The sequence below is a fragment of the Apteryx rowi genome, unplaced genomic scaffold, assembly GCF_003343035.1.
Source record: "Apteryx rowi isolate R43461 unplaced genomic scaffold, aptRow1 scaffold_182, whole genome shotgun sequence".
Taxonomy (NCBI): domain Eukaryota; kingdom Metazoa; phylum Chordata; class Aves; order Apterygiformes; family Apterygidae; genus Apteryx; species Apteryx rowi.
In genome coordinates, this window is record NW_020448108.1 from 1,422,560 (window position 1) to 1,443,088 (window position 20,529).

Consider the following 20,529-nt stretch of genomic DNA (forward strand, 5'->3'; position numbering starts at 1 on the left):
CTCGCTGCCCACCAGGCCAATAGGCTTAAAGAATACAAATTCTTTTCTACCTGCATAGAGCTTGCATGTGCCCAGATTTTCAGGTTTTGACAGTATTGATGTAAGCTGCCTTGATAGGCTTCGTTTGGAGATGGGTTTTGAGCTGGTAACACAGCTGGATGACGATGCTTAAAGGAAAAGATAGGAGAAGCTCTTGCTAACTATTATGCCTTTGAGATACAAGCTTTTACAAAACTGAAGGAAACTTGTTCCAAAGCAGTGTAACAGATAATTAAACCTGCCTGCTGGTTTGTTGCAGTAGTTTCCACATAAGTTTTGGATATTCTAGAAGAAAGCTGGGGTGCATTTATGCTGGCTAGTATGTATTGCTTACTTTCCCTGATAGATAAATATGTGGTCATTTCTTTAGCATAACAAGGCATATTTCAGAGCCTTTTTCTCACTGGGACCTGGAATTGTTTGGGGCTTTTGAGTGTTACCACAATGGGAACATTAAATAATATTAAATAGTTATTTATTGTAAGGAATGATTTTTCATAGCTCTCCCTGTGATAAATAGCATTTCTTTATGTAGTGAAAGTTCACAGTGTTGAACTCCCAACTTTGTCCTGCTGCACTGCCAGCGGAGTTGACATCTCTAAGGCTTGCTAATTTTGCTTAATGTAGTAGTGCTGCCCTTTTGATTTCAATGGGTTGTACTCCACTAAGAAAAGTTAAACATAAAAATGTTTAGAGCATCTGAGTCCTGTTTAGTCAAATATATTTCTATGAATCTTTATATATTTATACATACCCATAAGGACTGATAATAGAAGAGTTTTTTTCTAATAGTGATCCTTCTGTCCCCCCCAATAACATGTTATTCTATTACATGTAATTAGTGCTGAACACATTATTCACAAAGAATAATTTATCAGACAGATGTAGCTGCTTTATCTGCTCAGGGAATATCTTAAAACAGACTGTGATTTTCTCGTATTTATTAAGTATTTAAAAGTCTTCAACATTTTTTTCACATTGTTAACTGTGGATAGATCACTAAATTCTTGTAATTGATACATGCTGTTGCACAAATTCGCATGAATCACTTCTGTGGGGCTCTTGCTATAATCTTTCCACTTAGTTTAACAAATTGTAATAGATCCTGAGTTTAAGGTTCCATGAAAAATTACATTTTTTTTCCACACAGCATCCGAGTAAACTTTCCAGTGTGTCTTCTTAAACATTCATTTTCTTCAAATGTAAGCAGGATTCTTTGCAGTGAATTACGAACAGCTTCACTATGAAGCACCACTCTACAGAAACGTGAGACCTCTCGCGTGCAGTGAGAGTGAACACATGGTAGATGTTGAAAGGAACATACTTCTTTAATTTGCTGGCCTAACTTGCGAGCCGTTTCTTGTGCACCTGTGACATGCACCCACCGAGCTGCTCGCGGAGGAAGGCCGCTGCGTCCCCGCTGCCTGCCATTGCTGCTGCAGAGGCGAGCAGCGCGCTGGCGGAGAGCAGAGAGGGGCACGGCACGGCACGGCCGCCCGTCGCTCTGCGAGTTACGGCCCTCCTGGTGGGACTGAAGAGGCGCAGGCTTAGCTGTGTATTCACAGGGAAGGGTTCACTGCCATTTTAGCAGTCGCTGTGTCCGTGTAGTTACTGACACCGGCTGCAGTCCCGCGAGGGCTGGAAATTAGTGCAGAGAGCTCCCCTTTCAATGCGTGGATAGTTTCAAATCAGTTGTGTGAACAGGACCCCCCAAAARGCCTTTTTTTTCTTTCTTTTTTTTTTTTCCTGGCGTTATCTTTTAGCATTAGAGGGGGGAGGCAGGCAGGGCCTCGGCGAGGGCCGGGCGGCGCCGCTCCTCGGGGCGGGGGCGCTCGGAGGCGCTGGGGCCGGAGGCTCCGCCCGCCGCCGCCGCCGCGCTGTGGCGGCCCCGCGCCTTCCTCCTCGGCGGGGGGAGGCAAGTGGCGCCGATGGCGCTTTATGAAGGCGGCGGCGGCGGCGGCGCGGGCGGGCGCTGCTCTCGCTCCTCCTCCTGCTCCTCGTCCTCGTAGCGCGGCGGCGCGCAGGCTCTGGCCGCGGCCCCGCAGCTCCCCGCCGAGGCGAGGCCAGGCGAGGCGAGGGGAAGGGAGGGAGGGAAGGAGGCAGGCAGGCAGGCAGGCGGCCTCCGCCCGCGCTCTCGCTGCGCTGCTCGGCCGCGGCCCCGGCGCGATGTCGGGCGGCGCGGCGGGCGCCCCCAAGCCGCTCCCGTCCTCGGGGCCGAAGTCGCTGCGGGAGATGCCGCATCCCTTGGCCACGTCCAGCAGCGAGGAGATGGGGCCGGCGCTCACCCCCAGCCCCGACCTGCTCCTGCCCCGCAGCATCGCCGACAAGGTACGGCCCGGCCCGGCCCTGCCCTGCCCTGCCCTGCCGCGGCGGTGCCCGCGGGGCTCGCCGCGTCGGAGCCGGTGCTGGTGCCGGAGCCGGAGCCCGAGCCCGAGCCCGGCCGAGGAGCGGGGCTGCCACCCGTTTGCGGGCGGCTCCCCGCCGCCGGGCCGAGGTGCCGCCCCGCTTCCCACGGCGGTGCAGTGGGGAGGGATGCTGCCGCCGGAGCGCCGGTGCCGCGCGGCAGCGTGCTCCGCCCGAAGCCAGCTGCTTTGTGAAGCGCCTGCCTTGCTTGCTTGCTTGCATGTGTGGGCCTTGGATGTGGTGATTCCTGCCTGTGGAAGCAGCAGCGGCAGCGCGGTGCTGCGGATATGCTCGCTGCTCTCGCAAGGACTTAGTATCTCTATGGGCAGACTTCCTGAAATGTGGTAAGGTAGGGTTTCCCGGGAGCAAGGGTTGCAAGGAGGGAGGTCAGACAGAAACTTTCTTAATACAAGCAGTTCGGGGTCAACCGCTGTGCATGCGAGGTGTTACAGAGCTTCTGGTGACAAAAAATACTTCCTATGCTTTTTGCATTGAGGAGGGTGGAGCTGCTGCTGGACAGGACAGGTCTGCGAGCCTCCAAAAGCCTTGGGGATGCCGGCAGTATCTGTTCCGATGCACTCCCACACTCTGTGGGAATGGACTAGGACGGTCTGGCCTCTTCCGTGTGTCACCTCCAGCTGCCCTGTACCTCCACTACAGGGTTTCAGCGCTTGTCCGAGCCTGTGTAAGGAGCTGTCTTCTTGAATATCTGCCCACTGTTGCTCTTCTAAGAAGCTAGGCTCCCTTTCCCTCTGGGAACGTATTCCTAGCTTTAAATAACTTGTCAAAGACTTGGCGACCCTCTGAGAAAATGTGGTGTGTGAACTGGGGGGAGCGGGCAGGAATTACGGAGTCCTTAGTTATGACAGATTGGGTTTGCTCATGCAACTAGTTGGCTTTCTGACCAACCTGTAGCAACAGGAGTTGGTAACTGCCGTTGTGGGCCTTCTTGCTGCTCAGGGACACAGTGATGGTGCTGCCCCCACTCTGTTATCAGTATCCCTCCATGCTGCAGCGTAGCTGGTGTAACACTCTGTTCTGAGGAGTAACTCACACCCCACAACCTCTCTTCTAAGTGGTATTAGAGTGCTTTCAGGCTTCTGGAGCACAAGTGGGGTCCTGTCCTGTTTAGTGCTTTAAGGTATTTGAGAAGTGTATAATCTAGGAGCAGAAATACCTCTTCTGCCTTAGCTGTAGTCGGGTAATGTCCTCCTCACTGGGAAGTTTCTCACCTTCTCACTTTTTTTTTTTTCTTTTTCACCAGCAACATCGGTGTGAGTCAGGTCTAGCACTTGTAGTGCTGTCATGTTCTAGCCACTTGGCAGCACAAGTCCTGTGTAAAGGGGGGAGGAAAAAGGGACTGAGTTGAGTGATTTGTAGACTCGGGGGCAGTTCTGTGCTTGACCTGGAAATGGTACTGGGACAAAGAGCCTTGTAGAAGAAAAGGATTTCCAGTAGGAAAAAAGCAGCATTTTTTTTTTCCTAGCTGAATTAGCAGAAACCCCCCCCCCCAATGTCTGATCCTTTTGATGGAAAGTTTCCAGCAGCTCTGCTGTGCAGGGATTGTCCCTTCTTGTACTTAATACCTGAAGTACTGGCAAGAAAAGAGAGAAGACTTCTTTCCCACCTCTAGTAAAACTTCAGAGAACAAAGAAGTGTTCCTAACTTTAAGGTGATGGTAAATTTTGACTGGATTGTTTACTGAGTGGGCTGGAGAATAAATGTGATAAGTGGAGGTAAATAGAGCATTTTAGGTGGTTAGCCTGTCTGTTGGACTTAATCTCTGGTGGTGGCTCATTAATCTCTTGAAAGGCTGGCTCACTAATCAGCTAACAATGTGTGGATAGCTCCAATAGCTGGGTAACAGGGGAAGGTCAGTACTCAAGTCTGACTCAGGCTTAAAGCTCTGCAGCTGCTCTGTATTGATTCTTGAATAGGGGCTGTGCTTGTCTGCTCCCTTGGCCTCTCCAGGGGACTTTTTGRACTCCAGTGCAGATTGGTACAGCACAAGAAGTTTGGGTCAGTCTCTTGCTTCTAAGTGTTTGAGTTAGTTGGCTTTTGTAAGAGCTACTGTCCATAGCCAGACCTATACCAAGACATCCCTCTAGCAGAGGGATAGTGCTGACCCATCGCTATGAGCTGGATGGCTTCCTTGCTCTGTTTTTTTGTTACCCACACTAAACAAATGCTTCCTGAACTCTTCTACAAGACAAATGTCCTTCTCACCTCTGCTGTCTGAATTCTCTGGGAAGAGAGGTGCAGAAGTGAGGGAGTTTGTCTGCCCTTAAAGCAGTGTTTCAAACTCCACTGCCACAGATGTGCAGCCTGACCTCTGCCATCGCTGCTCTGTGTTCTTTAAAGCATGCTTTCCTTGTTTTTCAGTGCATTATGAGTAAGGACATTGTTTTATCCTGAGCCATAGGAACATGGAAGACTGGAATGTTGCCTGCATATCTCCTGCTGAATTTTATGATTCAAATGTAGGAATAATCTGGTGGTTTTGACAAAGTTAGATAAGGGTATAGTCTCTTAAGCCTTTGGTTGCTGTTTAAGAACAGTGGCTGATCAGTGGGTCATGGGAAAGGGAGGAAAAGTTTTTGTGCTGTCTTAAAGGATCTCAGTGTTATAGAAGCCATCTAAGTATCAAGTATTTTGCATCTGATGAAGAGAGTTATGAAATGGCTTCTTCATCCTGACCTGTAAGAGAAGACTGTTTTAGAAGCCAGGGAGCCTTGATTTCTGAGCAGCATCTAACCTCTTAACAGAAGCAGACATCTCTGGCTGTATACTTAACTTTTATAGTGATTCTGCAACAAACTTAAAACATTCAAGCTGTAGAATCTTGTCTCTGAAATATTTCAGTGTTGGCCAGACCTTTCTGTAAAGATCCCTATGGATCTAATTGCATACTTTATTTTGTCCTGATGTCTGACCACCATCAGCTTTTTCAGGGCTTTAGTTACTCTTGTTTCTTGGTGGTTGTTCTGTGCTCAGTCTCACAAATACGAAGGCTGCTACTGCTGAACTTAAGCAGAACTGACCCCATTCTCTTGACATCAGCTGAGAAGAAAGAACATGCAGGATGAAAGAATCCCTCAGGATGCAAGGCACAGTCCAGTGCAGAGTGAGCTGTAAAACTGAGATCTTGCTCTCTTACAGAGTTTTTTGAAGGCACATAATCTAATTGAGATCTGCTGTTCAGTGTTGAGGGCCTACCCTCCTCTCAGCAGAGGAAGGTGAGAGCAATGGAGAAGTATCAGTGTGGGTTTCTCTCCTCCCTTTTTTAAAAAGAAAAGGAGGTTCTGCTTGCATGTGCCTCTGGTTCACCAGTTTGTCACTTTTAATACTGAATCTTCTCTGTGCACAGGGACAAGCAGATTTTGACACCAAGAAAATGGGCATTGCTAATGGCTTACCAGGACTGGAGCAAAAGGTGAAAAGTAGATGGCATTCTAGKCAAACTAGACAACTGAACTGAGTTTCAAGGCTATTTTACATGTAGTATATCAAGCAGAGCGGATATGGAATACCAGGCTTGAGATGCGTAGGCTGAATTTGTGAGCTGGTGGACATAGACTTTAAAACCCTAGCTGCAAAATTCTGGGTGCTTACTGAGAATTACTGTTTGCCTGTGATGGTGTACCCCTTGTTCATCTGGTTCCAGGCTACAGTACTGTGGTGAACCCTTAGGCTTGTATTATCACCTAATCAAGTATAAATGCTTGGGTGTGCTTGCTGGAGTGCTGTAACTTAGCACTTATATTGTGGGAGGGAGCCTGGCAGCTCTCAGAAAGAATATTCTGAGACTCTGGAGCTCTACTTCCAGCCTCCTTGGTTGCTAGTTTAATTATTGCTCTTAACTTCATCCACCCACAAATGAAACCGTTCTGCAGTATAATCTGAAAGTTTAAAATAGATCTGCCTGAGCTTCTCCAAACCTCTCCCTTGCTTGTTTAAATGAGAACTGTTAGACCAGCTTGATATACTGAGAGTCTACCCCCAGCTTGCTTTAAGAACAATCTTGGGGAGGCTGAGAGCAACAAAGTCAGGAACTGAAATTGGCAAACTTCTGAAACAATGTCAATATGGATGAGTCGAAAAAAAATCTACAGGAACAAGTTTGGCAGAATTGCAGAATAGTTGCTCTTGAAAGAGAGCTCTGGAGATCACCTAGTTCAACCCCTRTGCTCAAAGCAGGGTCACCTAGAACAGACTGTCCGGTTGGGTTTTGAATATCTCCAAGGATGGAGACTCCACAACCTCTCTGGGCAACCTGTTCTGGTGTTTGATCATTCTCACAGGAAAAAAGTGTGGTTTCCCCCTTCCCTTTCCTTTCCCACCCTCTGTTTAAGTGGAATTTCCTGTATTTCAGTTTGTACTCATCGCCTCTTGTCCTGACCCCGGATACCACTTAGAGTCTGGCTTCGTTTTCTTTACACTTTCCCAACAGGTATTTATACATGTTGGTAAGACCCCTGTCAGTCTTCTCTCCTCCAGGCTGAACAATCCCAGCTCTTTCAGTCTCTCCTCATATGACATTTGCTCCAATCCCTTTATCATCTTTGTGGCCCTTTGCTCGACTTGCTCCAATATGTCCCTATTTATCTTATACTGGGGACGTCAGCACTGGACACTACTTCTCGTGTGCCCTTACCAGTGCTGAGTGGAGGGGAAGATTCACCTCCCTCAACCTCCTGGGAGTACTTCTCCTAATGCAGCCCAGGATGCTGTCTTCCTTCTTTGCTGCGAGGGTGCATTGCTGGCCCATGTTCAACTTGTCCACCAGGACCCRTAGATCTCTCTGCAAAGGTGCTTTCCAGATTATTGGCCCCCAGGATGCACTGGTGCATGGGGTTATTCCTGCTCAGGTTCAGGACTCTCCACTTCCCTTTGTTGGACTTGATGAGGTTTCTCTCTGCCCCTCTCTCCAGCCTGTTGAGGTCCCTCTGAATGGCAGCACAGCCATCTGGTGTGTCAGCCACTCCTGGTTCTGTTTTATCTGCAGACTTGCTGAGGGYGCACTCTGTTACATCATCCAGGTCACTGATGAAGATGGTCAACAGTATTGACCCCTGGGGTACTCTACGAGTGACCAGCCTCCCACTGGACTCTGAGATCACAAACCTCTGAGCCCAGCTTTTCAGCTAGTTTTCAGTCCACCTCACCATCCACTTATATAGCTTGTACTTCATCAGCTTGTCTGTGAGGATGTTGCAGGAGACAGTGTTGAAAGCCTTAATGAAGTCAAGATAAGCAACAAACAGTGCTCTCCCCTTAGCCACTGAGACAGTCTTCCCTTTGTAAAAGGCTCTCGGGTTCGTTAAGCATGATTTCCCCTTCATAGATCCATGCTGACTATTTCCAGTCACCTACACGTCCTTCATGCGTTTGTAAATGGTTTCCAAGGGAATTTGCTCCATCACCTTGAGGGATTGAGGTGAGGTTGACCAGCCTGTAGTTCCCCAGATCCTCCTTGCCCTTTTTTGAAGACAGGAATGATACTTGCTCTCTTCCAGTCCTCAGGAACCTCTCCCAATTGCAGTGACCTTTCAAAGACAGTTGAGTGTCCTTGCACTGACTTTGGCCAGCTCCCTCAACACTCATGGGTGCAGCCCATGAGATCTCGTGAACTTGTGTATGTCCAGTTTAAATGTTCCCTAACCTGATCATCTTCTACCAAAGATAAGTCTTCCCTGCTTTAGACTTCCTCACTGGTCTCAGGGGCCTGGGGGATTGCTGAAGGCAGGTCTCACCAGTAAAGACCAAGGCAAAGAAGTACCTTTACCTTAGCTTCAGTACCAGTACCTCAGCTTCTTCTGTGTCCTTTGTCACCAGATCCTCTGCCCCATTCAGTACACTTCAGAGTCCTCCTTTTGTTCCTGATGCACCTGTAGAAACCTGCCTTTGTTGCTCTACTCTAGAGCAACACTAGATGGGCTTCCACTTTCCTAAACATATGCCTGCCTGGTCAGGCAGTGTCTCTGTATTCCTCCTGGGTCACCTGTCCCTGCTTCCACTTCTCCTAACTTGAGCTTAGTCTTGTACTTTGAACATCAGTTTTAGATGGCTGTTTAAAAGAACTGTTGTTTCTTCTCCCGTTGCACTGTGTGCATGAGGCAGCTCTTCTCTAGTCTTCTAGTTAAAAGGACTGACTCAAACCTGGCATGGTTTTCAGCTTGCCAACAGTAGTCTACCCACAGTCAAGCTGCTGGCTAAATCCTGTTTCCTGTCTTTCATAATGCTGGTAATTAAAACTGCTTTCTCTAGCTATTTCATCTCCTTTAAACTGACATTATCACTTGGGTAGATTAATACTGTGGTATCTTGTTGAAAGGACAAAATTCCTTTCTCCTTTATAGCCAGCCTGGGTCGTGATAGTATAGAAGGACATGCAGCAGAGTGTAGTGTACTTGCTTACATTTACCTTCCTTTATAGAAACAGGATTTTATTGGTAGGGGTGCTCTAATGGTGTCTTGCAATGCAAGTGCTTCAATATTGCAGTAAAATTGTGCTTGGTGTTCTATTTGTGGTCCTCAACTTTCCAGTACAGTGAGGTTTCTCTGCAGTTGGCAATTCCCATCTCCTCTGTACAAGAGGAAGAATAATTAACACTTAACTTGGTCAGACACATCAACACAGCTGTCTTAGTGCTATTACTTTTTTAACTTTACCGTCTGGTAAAACTGAATATAGTAATAATACTGTAATACAGTAAAAGCTGTGTGGGTCTTATTTCAACTTAACTGTTGGAGGTAGGGCTATCCTTTGAGTTTGATTTCAGTGTTGCACAGCTTTTATAATCTCTTCAATAGGGTGCTTCAGATTTAATCAAACAGATTATTGAAAACATACATAAAAATATATGTAAAAGAACTTGGTTCTTGCCTTCAACTGGATTTTAGAAGGCTTAGTCTTAGAGACAACTTGCTGATAACCACTGAGAAAGTCATGCTGGGTGGTTGAAAGGAGTCTTTCAGGACTCATGCTGGAACTCATCAAATCTGCTGGAGCTGCTAGATGTTCTGAGATCTCTCTGAGCTCCTTGATGGGGAGAGTCTAGTACAGAGGATAAACAGGCTGATTCAGAGGCTCTCACTTCACTGCTATGTGAGCCCATCATTGCCAACAGCTGCCTTAAAGGTTTGTAATAAGCCTCAAGTAATATTGTTGTACTAATCCATGACTGGAGAGGCAGAGGATGAAAAGGCCTAGGCCTTCCTATTGACCTGCTATGTGATCTAGGAGACTTCAGTTCTTAAATTAGCCTGCAAGCCATTGTTCTGGTGTCTTCTATCGTTGTGGGCTACTTCTGTGAAATCTCAGGTAAATCATCTAGCCACTCAAATGTGAAACTAGCCACTTTCTTCTTGATCTGGATGGAAGAAGGTGGTTTCTGTATAAAATAGGTCAGGAAAGCAGACAGGAGCTCTTATGGTGCAGTGAGATTAAACTCAATACTGCTACATGGAAATGTACTTACAGTCTCAAGGACACAATTTAGATGGTGCAACTTACATGTACTTTCAGTCTGCAGGAGACAGTACACTGATTAAAAATGGCATTTGACCTTGTGTATTCCTCTCTCTGCAGAGAACAATCAGTAAGATAAATGCTTAGCCATACCGACTCTTTGAGCTGTGGCTAACTTGACTGCCTGATCTGGGGTTTCGGTATAGCTGAGGCTCCAAGCTGTTGTCTGGGAAAGCTGCTCTAGTCACTAGGGTGAAAAGGGGCAAAAAAATCTGAACTCAGGCTTGAAAGTGGTGGCAGCTGCAATCCTGAGAAAAAAGCTAGTAAGTCTCTTAGCACAGTTGAAAAACTGTGGGGAACCTGTTTCTGTTCCAGTTACTAGGGGCAGTAATTGACAGCAAGCTAGTTGCTAGCAACACTTCAGTGACAAACTAAAGACAGAAAGCCAAACCAGTGAGTTACAGCTGTTTAAATGAGTTAGCATTCTCGATGCCAGGCCAACCCAAAGAATTTATTGACAGAGCTAATTCTTGGGACCTGTTTTATTTCCTAAATTGAGAGGGGGTGGAAAGAGGAGCTGTATTTAGCTGCAGGTACCACATAGTACCACAGCTCTTTTGTTTTGTTTTAACTGAATATTTCACAGAAACCATAAAGTATCTGTTTGAATAGGCATATGGGTGATGAGGGCCTTGTTGAAATAGTTGTGAAAATAAAAGCAATAATCCAAAGTTCATATAACAGACAAAGAAGGAGCTCAGTAGAGCCTCCCATTAGAAAGGTCCTCAAACTGTAAGTTCTTTTAGTGATGCAAGTCTTACAGCCACACTGATGGCTTCCATACTGTTTCCTCCATGAAGCAGTAAGCAGTAGGTGAGGACTTACTCTGAAAGAAAGTGGTAGTGTCTTTCTCTAACTTCTAAAGACGGACTTCTGATGGGACTCAGGTTTGCATCCTCTTAAGTAGAAGAGAACTAACTAGTGAAGGAAGCAAAGGGGCCAAGAAACCTGTGTAGCATTCTGTTCTCCAGAAAAATGAACTAAATGTAAATAGCAACTGGCTTTACCTGTTACTAGATGATGCTCCTCAAATTAAGAAGGCAGGTCCTACTGTGAAGACTGTAATCCCTCTGAAGATCAACGTGTCTGTCTTGGAAGGAAATTGTTGTAGTGGTCTATAGTCTTATAAGTGATGGATGGTTTGTAGGATTAAAGCATATGCTTTAATCTTGGTTCTCATTCTTGTTCTGTGCTCTAGCGCCCAAACTTAAAAGTCTGGAAAAACAAGCTCTGCTTAAACCACCCTAACATTGCAAATCTGATAAGAGTAGCTAGTGGCCTCTCAAAGAGAAAATACTAGTAAGGGACAAAGCTTATCTTTGACACATCTAGCAAGAAAGCTGTTACTACACTGGTTCAATGCCCCGTCCTCATGGGAAAGTGCTGCTTTACACTCCTTGAATGGAATTTCCTGAATCCTCCTTAAAGGCTTCCCAGGGTCTAAAAATCTGACTTAAAGTCTGACTGCATAGTCTGCCTCACTTCTTCCAGTGAGTTTGAGTAATAGGACCTGTTCCTCAAAAATGAAGTAAGCTATAGTGCAGGTCTTGCTGAAGGACAGAGAAGCTTTCTCCACTCTGACATTGCATGCAATAGAGCTGTCTTTTGCTAGCTCTATGGTGAAAGCACTGACACAGGTGAGTATGGTAAGTGATAGATTACCATAGGCAATATTCAAATGCATGCTTCTCTGGGTAGAACTGGCAGCTTTGTTGTGGCTTTCAGATGCTAGTGTGAGGCCAACTGGAAGTTAAAATCTTGGATACTGACAATACAAAGCTATATTTCAGATTGTCACCAAGAAACCCCCCTGGAAAGCTTTAATCAATACCACTTATTGTCAGGGGCCAGTACAGGCTCTTCAGGATTTATGTGTTGACTTTGTTTGCTGACCTGCTCACTCCTGGATCAATGTGCTTCATTTGAAGCCATGTGTGCTAAACATCTGTATGTACCACAGTGGCTGTCAGGAGTGTAGGCTGTATAAATAAAGGGTCTTCCTGTAGCAGACTTGGTCTGTAGGATCTCTTCCTTTGTTTCTTCCCTCTATCAGTCTCTCTAGATGAGTTATTTTCCATGCTATGAGGAAATACTGCAGGACTTTTCCCCACTTGCCCCCCTTAAAGGAGAGAGTAAAGTGGTCATACTGCATTTTTGTTTCTGATGGATAAACACTTGATAAAGTTTCCTTCTTCTATTGGAGCAAATGCCATCTTGCTGGAAGCTGCCTTGTTTATCAGCAAACATGATAGAGGAGTATTCCTTAAAAGCACCTGGGTAAACTAACTCTGAGAGCTCTTCCAAGAGCACAGTCTTCCAACTCTTCCCAGGTTTGAGATGAAAACATTAGTTCTCTCCTTTGATTATCTCTGCCTCCTCTGCTTGTGCAGTAAGGACTCTGCAGTCTGACTTGCCCTCCTGAAACTGCCACTGATTTTGTGTGTGTAGTCTATATCATAATGCAATACAGAAGTGCGTTCTTGTTTGTTAAACAAAGTCACCAGATACTAGAGTATGTCCTGGTCTTCTTTCTGTCATCTTCACTTTTCTTCCCCTCCCCTTGTTCTGAAACCTCTTTGTCTGTTCAGGTTAAACGTTACTCTTTGCTCTCAGGAGCATCTAAGCCAGATCAGCACTTTGGTGACACTGGATACCCAGGTAAAGGTTAAAATATATGACCCAGTTAAATCTACTTCTTCTACTAGAGCATGAGCAGGAAAAACTGATGCAGGGTATGTCTGCAGTGCTTTGACACAAAGCTGTATGGCTCCAGGAGAAAGCAATTTAGTTTGGCCTGGCTTAACAAACTGTTCCATCTGTAGTCAGATATAAATCTGCCTTCTTGGATTGGGGATGACTTCTAGTCATACACTATATTCACAAAGGGCTCCTGCTCATGGTCTGGATCCTGGCTGCTGCTTTGCTATTTAGAGGGTCAGAGCTCAGGTTCTAAAAACAAAGTTTTAAACAAAGCACTGCGTATGTTAGACTTGCTCCTTAACAAGGTGCTTTTTAGCATTTTAAAATGGATTATGTTGTTCCTGTGCATGCAGCTGTGGAATGCTCCTGATGGCAATTCAGTTCTTGTAGTGAACAATATTCTTGTAACAAACTCCTTGCAGATGGACGTAAAACTTGCAGAGCTAGAGGACAGTAATTAGAGGCTTGATTCAAAAGCCCTGCATTTTTTTATCACGAATGACAGAAGCTACATATTTTCAGAAATGCTTAGAAATCTTTGTGCTTTGAAGAAAGAATGGAGTAGGGTCCAGATTTTTTTTTTCCCTTCTACTGAATACTGCAGAAGAAAGAGGACAAGTTTGCTGTGCTAAAGGATGCAAATCCAAGTCTGCCCCAGTATTGAAAGCTCACTTGCCTTCCACAGCTCACAAACACTTCTCTGCTCTTTCTACAGCTGTTAACTAATCTCACTGAACAGTTGCCAGGATAGCTTCTTGCTTTTTGAAGTTAGATAAGCTTTTTGCAGGGACTCTAGTGTTCTGTAAACATATCTGGAAGCTAACCTTGGATCTGGAACTTTTTCTTGCAGTAAAGCAGTTAATCTTGTGGATGTGTTGGAATATCTTTTTGCATTTTAAGGTAACATGCCATGGTAAAGGAGCTATAAGATGAAGCAAACACCCCATTCCTCCTCTGACTTTTACTTCTGTTAAAAGAATATAGAGAAGCACATGCCAGGTTAATGATAGAGTTTATAAGTCAAAGGCAGCATGTTTTATCTCTTTCTATTTTTCCTAATCAATGCCTGCTCCAATAACTTAACCCACTTCCTCTGCCAAGTGCCCAGCTTCTAGAAGTCTTTTGGCCTTTGTGCACAAAGTAGCTCAGTAATACTGCTGATTCCTAATACTGAGAGACTGTTCTACCTGCTGTTAAAACATGTATTAGAGGCCACTCATTATACTCTCTTTTAGAGTATAACCTGAACTACATTTAGCTTTGAGTGGTATTGTGCGGTTCCCCCTTTCAGACTGAGAAAAGAGGCAGGCCTCTTAGACTTGGTGAGAAGATGGACACAATAGCCAGGCTGTGTGAACAGGTGGTCTGATTAGTACTTGACACCCTCCTGTGACACTGCTGCATGCAGAGGATGGCTGAAACTGAGCCATAGTTGTAGCTGAGTCCCTGAAGACTTTTGCAACAGGGCTAGGAGATGGGTTGTTGCTTTTGCTGAAAACCTGCTGTTTGCAGGAAACACTTCTGTGCTCTCATTCTTGCTCTGGTTAGCTTAACTGTGATGACTTATGGGAAAACAAACCACAAAGTAAAATAATGCATCCTATAAATCTTGGCTGTTAGCCTGAGGGAAGAGGTGGGAATCCCCTGAGCTGCATGTGAAGGCTTGGAATATGCTTGTCTGTCACGTAGTGTCTCTCTGAAGCCAGTTCCAATGTTTCTCTGAGCCAAATGGGCTGTAGTGCAAGGAAACACTGATCAAAGTATGGTACCCTTGTGAGCAAGACTGCTTCCAGGTCTCAAGTGGCACCAAGTTGCATGCCATTAAGATCAGCTCTACATCTGAAATCCCTGTGTTTTCAGGGATCCTGAGGTAACCGTCTCTGGGCAGCTCTGACCTACAGAGCAGAAATACTGGAGTTAGTGATGAACTGCAGAGCAAGGGCGTGAGACTCATGGCTTGGCAACATGCTTGTACTCTGATACCTATTTGAAATATCCTGAGAGCAAATTGATAGTCTTCATCTAGTCAGACTAGTCAGAAAGTGACTTTCCAGTTGTCTGAGCAGAACCTGTGTTGCTGCTGGAAGTGCAGAAGTGATGCTTGGACCAGGCATGATCTGCATGTTGCACTGGAATCAGGGGGCTTTCAGTCCAGCAGTGCAAGGCCCACAGACGTGCCATATGATACCCTTTAGAGCAGAAAAGTAAAAATCCATGCTTGATGCTGAACCCTTGGCATCTTTACTCCTTCACTGACATCCTTCCATGTAAAAGCAAGAAGACTTGCTTCTGATTTGAGCTTAGTCTTTCTTGTTCTTAAAATAGCTTCAGCCTTGCTCTCTGATTCTAACTGATTAGTACAGTGGGAAATGTAGACACCTTCTGAGGGTTTAAGCTTGCCCCTTGTGAGTATGCCTGCACATACTATACTCTCCTTTCTGCTACTGGAGAAACCTGTCAGGAGCTGGTGTACATCTAATCACTTTCCCTTTCTTTGGAGGGTAAGTCCAGCTTCAGAAGTTAGTTCTCACAGCTCTTGTCAAACTGCTATTTAGCAAAGTTCTGATTATGGGTCAACGTAGAAATGATGTGCTACTTCTCTCCTGGGAATGAATAGGGCTTTCTGATTTTTCAGCTAAATGTTGTTTGTTCCCTTACCTGCTGAGCAAGACTCTCTTCTCTCCCTGTGCCCAGAGCACTTCTACTTCTCTGCAGTCTGATTAGGTATAGGCATACCCTGGAGATATTGTGCGTTTGGTTCCAGACCACCGCAATACAGCAAATATTGCAATAAAGCGAATCACATGAAWGTTTTGGTTTCCCAGTGCATATAAAAGTTGTATTTATACTATACTGTAGTCTATTAAGTGTGCAATAGCATTATGTCTAAAAGAACAAGGTACATGCCTTAATTAAAAAATACTTTATCAATAAAAAATGCTAACCATCACTTGAGCCTTCAGTGAGTCATAATCTCTTTGATGGAGGGTCTTGCCTCGATGTTGATGGCTGCTGACTGATCAGGGTGGTGGTTGCTGAAGGTTGGGGTGGCTGTGGCAATTTATTAAAATAAGACAACAGTGAAGTTTGCTGCATCGATTGACTCTTCCTTTCACGAAGGCATTCTCTGTAGTGTGCGATGCTGTTTGATAACATTTTATTCACAATAGAACTTCTTTCAAAATTGGAGTCAATCCTCTCAAACTCTGCTGCTGCTTTATCAACTAAGTTCATGTAATAGCCGAAATCCTTTGTTGTCATTTCAACAATGTTCACAGYATCTTAACCAGCAGTAGATTCCACCTCAAGAAACCACTTTCTTTGCTCATCCATAAGAAGCAACTCCTCATCCATTAAAGTGTTATCATCAGATTGGAGCAAGTCAGTCACATCTTCAGGCTCTAATTCTAGTTCTGTTGCTATTTCCACCACATCTGCAGTTACTTCCTCCACTGAAGTCTTGAATCCCTCGAAGTCATCCATGAGGGTTGGAATCAACTTCTTCCAAACTCCTGTTAATGTTGATATCTTGACCTCCTCCCATGAATCATGRCATCTAGAATGGTGAATCCTTTCCAGAAGGTTTTCGATTTACTTTGTCCAGATCCATCAGAGGAATCACTATGTATGGCAGCTATAGCCTTACGAAATGTATTTCTTAAATAATAAGACTTGAAAGTCAAAATTACTCCTTGATTCATGGGCTGCAGAATGGATGTTGTGTTAGCAGGCATGAAAACAGCATTAATTTCATATGTCTCCATCAGAACTCTTGGGTGACCAAGTGCATTGTCAATGAGCAGTAATATTTTGAAAGGAATCTTTTTTTTCTGGGCAGTAGGTCTCAACAGTGGGCTTAAAATATTCAGTAAACCATGTTGTAAACAGATGTGCTGTCATGCAGGCTTTGTTGTTCCATTTATAGAGCACAGGCAGAGTAGATTTAGCATAATTCTTAAGGGCCTTAGGATTTTCGGAATGGTAAATGAGCATTGGCTTCAACCAGCTGCCTTAGCCCCTAACAAGAGTCAGCCTATCTTTTGAAGCTTTGAAGCCAGGCATGGACTTCTCCTCTCTAGCTATGTAAATTCTAGATGATATCTTCTTCCAGTAGAAGGCTGTTTTGTCTACACTGAAAATCTGTTGTTTAGCATAGCCACCTTTGTCAATTCTCTTAGCTAGATCTTCTGGATAACTTGCTGCAGCTTCTRCCTCAGCACTTGCTGCTTCATCTTGCACTTTTATGTTATGGAGACGGCTTCTTTCCKGAAACCTCATGAACCAACCTCTGCTAGCTCCAAACTTTTCTTCTGCAGCTTCCTCACCTCTCTCAGCCTTCATAGAGTTGAAGAGAGTTAGGGCCTTACTCTGGCTGAGGCTTTGGCTTAAGGGAATGGTGTGGCTGGTTTGATCTTCTGTCCAGACCACTCAAACTTTCTCCATATCAGCAAGAAGGCTGTTTTGCTTTCTGATCGTTCGTGTGTTCACTGGAGTAGCACTTTGAATTTCCTTCAAGACCTTTTCCTTTGCATTCACACCTTGGCTAACTGTTTGGCAGAAGAGGCCTAGCTTTCGGCCTGTCTCGGCTTTCGACATGCCTTCCTCACTAAGCTTCATCATTTCTAGCTTTTGATTTAAAGTGAGAGACGTGCGACTCTTCCTTTCACTCGAACACTTAGAGGCCATTGTAGGGTTATTAATTGCCCTAATTTCAATATTGTTGTGTCTGAGGGAATAGGGAGGCCTGAGGAGAGGGAGCGAGACGGGGGAACGGCCGGTCGGTGAAGCAGTCAGAACACACACAACATTTATCGGTTAAGTTTGCCATCTTATATGGGCATGGTTTGTGGCACCCCAAAACAATTGCAATAGTAACATCAAAGATCACTGATCACAGATCACCATAACAGATAAAATAATAATGAAAAAGCTTGAAATATTGCGAGAATTACCAAAACGTGACAGAGACAGGAAGTGAGCACATGCTGTTGGAAAAATGGTGCCAACAGACTTTCTTGACGCAGGGTTACCACAAACCTTCAATTTGTAAAAAACAGTATTTGCAAAGCTCAATAAAACAAGGTATGCCTGAACTTCTGTCACTGTTTCCTTAAAGGAGCTGCCCAAAGACAAGTGCAAGAGGATAGGACGTGTGGTACTGTGTATCTACTGAAGAGTTGTGTGAGGAAACCTAACTGTAGCTGACATGTAGTAAGCATAAGTATGATGCTGGTGCGTTGAAAAGAATGAGACTGAACATATATAACAGGGAAGCACATTCCTTTTCCTCCCCTGCCTCCCATCTGAAGAGGTGTTTCAATATTTAAAACTTGTCTCCAGTGGGTATTGGATAATCTTGTGCAGACTGAGATTTTTACTATGCAAATACCCCATGAGATCCTCTTAATATGGTACTGTGCTGCCAGTGACACAAGTGCACCGATCCAGGTGAACCAGAGGATGAAAACATGCTTTTTCTTGCACAAAGCTGACCTGTACAGGTCAGTAGTAAAAATAAAGCTGAACTGAAACTGCCTGTTATCAAAACTTGATGAGATGAGACAAGTAGTCTCATTGAACAGGCCTGTGAAAGCCAAGTTAATGCAAGTTTTTAACAGGATTCTTGAGAATATTCACATTTAAAACTGTTTCGTTTTCCAGTTACCAGCTGCAATTTTACTTTGACTTATTACTGTCTTGTACTAGAGATACAAAGATAAGACTTTCCAAGAAGCCAGATACAATCATGGTGTGCAGTCATTGTCCCCTTGACATGACTGTAGCTGTGGCTGTTTCTCTGTGGGAAATGGTTGGCTAAAAGGAACAAAATGCCTTGAAACAGAAGGACAAAGGTACGGCACTTTCATTTTTGGAAATGAAGCAGTAAGTAGTAGGCTTAAGTAAGTAGTAGTAGCTTAAGCAGATTAGAACTTCAAATGGATAAGGGAGGAGAAGAATAATTGGATTTAAGTGTACCACTTGCCTCTACAGTTCTTGTTCTTGGGAACTTTACTGACTTCTTTGATGAGTTACTGTCAAATAGCTCTGCTATCTGGTTAAATCTTCCACTTGCTAGTGGACAGGTAAAACTTAACATTGTTTAACAATACATTGTTTAACAATTCTTTAACAATAACATCAAGTTAACTTAACATTAAATTTTTAGTAGCCAGCATATAGAGTAACTGCTCTTAACTCAGCAGGAAACTGCATAATCTTTACTTGAACATATGCCAAAGCCTACAGAATTGCAGTACAGTTTTCAGCCTTTAAGGGTTAAATGCTGGATGCCTTCCCTGGTGTGTACTACTTCATTGGGGTGGGGTGTGGGGGGAAGGCTGGCTAACTGTAGCTGCCTTCCAGAAGACTGAATACCAAGTAATTGAGGTTTTCCTTTATGGTGGATCCAAGTTGCTCTGTAAATCTGGAGTCTTGGAAAATCTCCTGGGGCATGGAGGAAGGAGAAGATGAGATCAGCTGGAAACTTCCCAACTCATTTTGCCAACTAAAGTTTATAAACTTCGGCTGTATTTTAAACTTGGATGAATTGGAATTCCTGATAGATTTAGTGTCTGTTTCTGGGCAAGCTAACCAGTTAAAGTGCTTGGACTGAATAATCCAATGAAAAAATGTGAAGCTGCTTCCTTACCAGATAGCAACCTGCATGGTTGGCAAGGCTCAAGCATTTTCAATACAGGCAGTTAGCTTATACCCACCCTGCACTGTAGGAAACTAAATCCTTACTGCTAGACTCGTCTGATGTTATGTTTCTATAAACTTAGATGTCTTGGAGTCCTACAGCCTTCAGGAATGCTTGCAAAGTCTGTGCAGAGCTGTACAGCAGCCTATGGGTACTCAAAGGACTGGAGTACTTGGCCAGTAGATCAGGAACCTGAAGGTCTGATGAATGCCACACTGTTTCTGCTATTGGTTGTCACTTGCTGAAGAAGATCCAGTGATGGTCTAACAAGACCTGGATCACAAAGTTATTTGATTGGCCTAAAGAGATGAGGGAGGTCAAAGGATAAAGACATTTGCCCTTAGTTTTTGAAAAAGCTGTAAGACATGAGGAGATCTTCTTGGGTACTCCCTAAGACATGAAGAATCTCTTGACTGAACCTGCCCTTTGCTCCATTTACCTGGCTACCAGAAGCAGCCACCCTCCTCCCCGTTGTACTGCTCAGGTTCATGGCAGGCTGACTGTACTGAGTAACAGGTGCTGTAAGGAAAAGGCTTCCCTCCCTCTGCCCCCTCCTCCTCTGTGAAGAGTGTTGTAAGCAGTAGGTACCTGCTAGAACTTGGACTGCACTGATCTCTGCTAATGCAGCTGAGTTATTAGAACAGCTGATGAGCAGCTACTTGGCACAGTAAAGATGAAGTTGATGCATGAGTCCCTGGAACTGGAGTCAGACAGTTTGTTATATAAAGCAATTAATATTAGTCAATAGTAGTATTCCAAATGCTTATGAGTGTGATAACTAAACTGAAAGGCAAAAATGCAGATGGCAGAGATCTCTCCTGCCAGGCTCTGCAAGACCTGCTGCTCTTCCTGTGGTAAAAGCAAACTAGAACAGATGATGCTGTCTTGCTTCCCCAACTGCAAAAAATCCTGCAAGTCCCACAAAAGAGATGGAAAAAAGCCAGTGCTAATTAAGATGGCAAAGAGGGGCTGTGTTAAAAGGATTAAAGGCTGAGACAACTTAAATTGAAATGTCGCAGCAGATGACATAGCAAAGACCACCTCTTTCTAGCAAGAGCATTAGACTTTAGCAAACTGATCCTGCCTACTGCTAAAGAAATGTTCAGCAGCTATCAGCATTATTCCTTATCTTGTGCAGTTAGCTAGAAGCCAACTA

General features: G+C 44.6%; 1 protein-coding gene across 1 annotated transcript in view; it reads left to right on the forward strand.

Moving 5' to 3' along the window:
* Window positions 1-2,205: 2,205 nt before the first annotated feature.
* Window positions 2,206-20,529, forward strand: part of SNX30 (sorting nexin family member 30) — a 52,958-nt gene continuing 34,634 nt past the window's right edge. Inside the window, exon 1 of the mRNA XM_026061568.1 lies at window positions 2,206-2,367. Within this exon, the coding sequence (XP_025917353.1) occupies window positions 2,206-2,367 (162 nt within the window). The remainder of the gene's footprint in view (window positions 2,368-20,529) is intronic.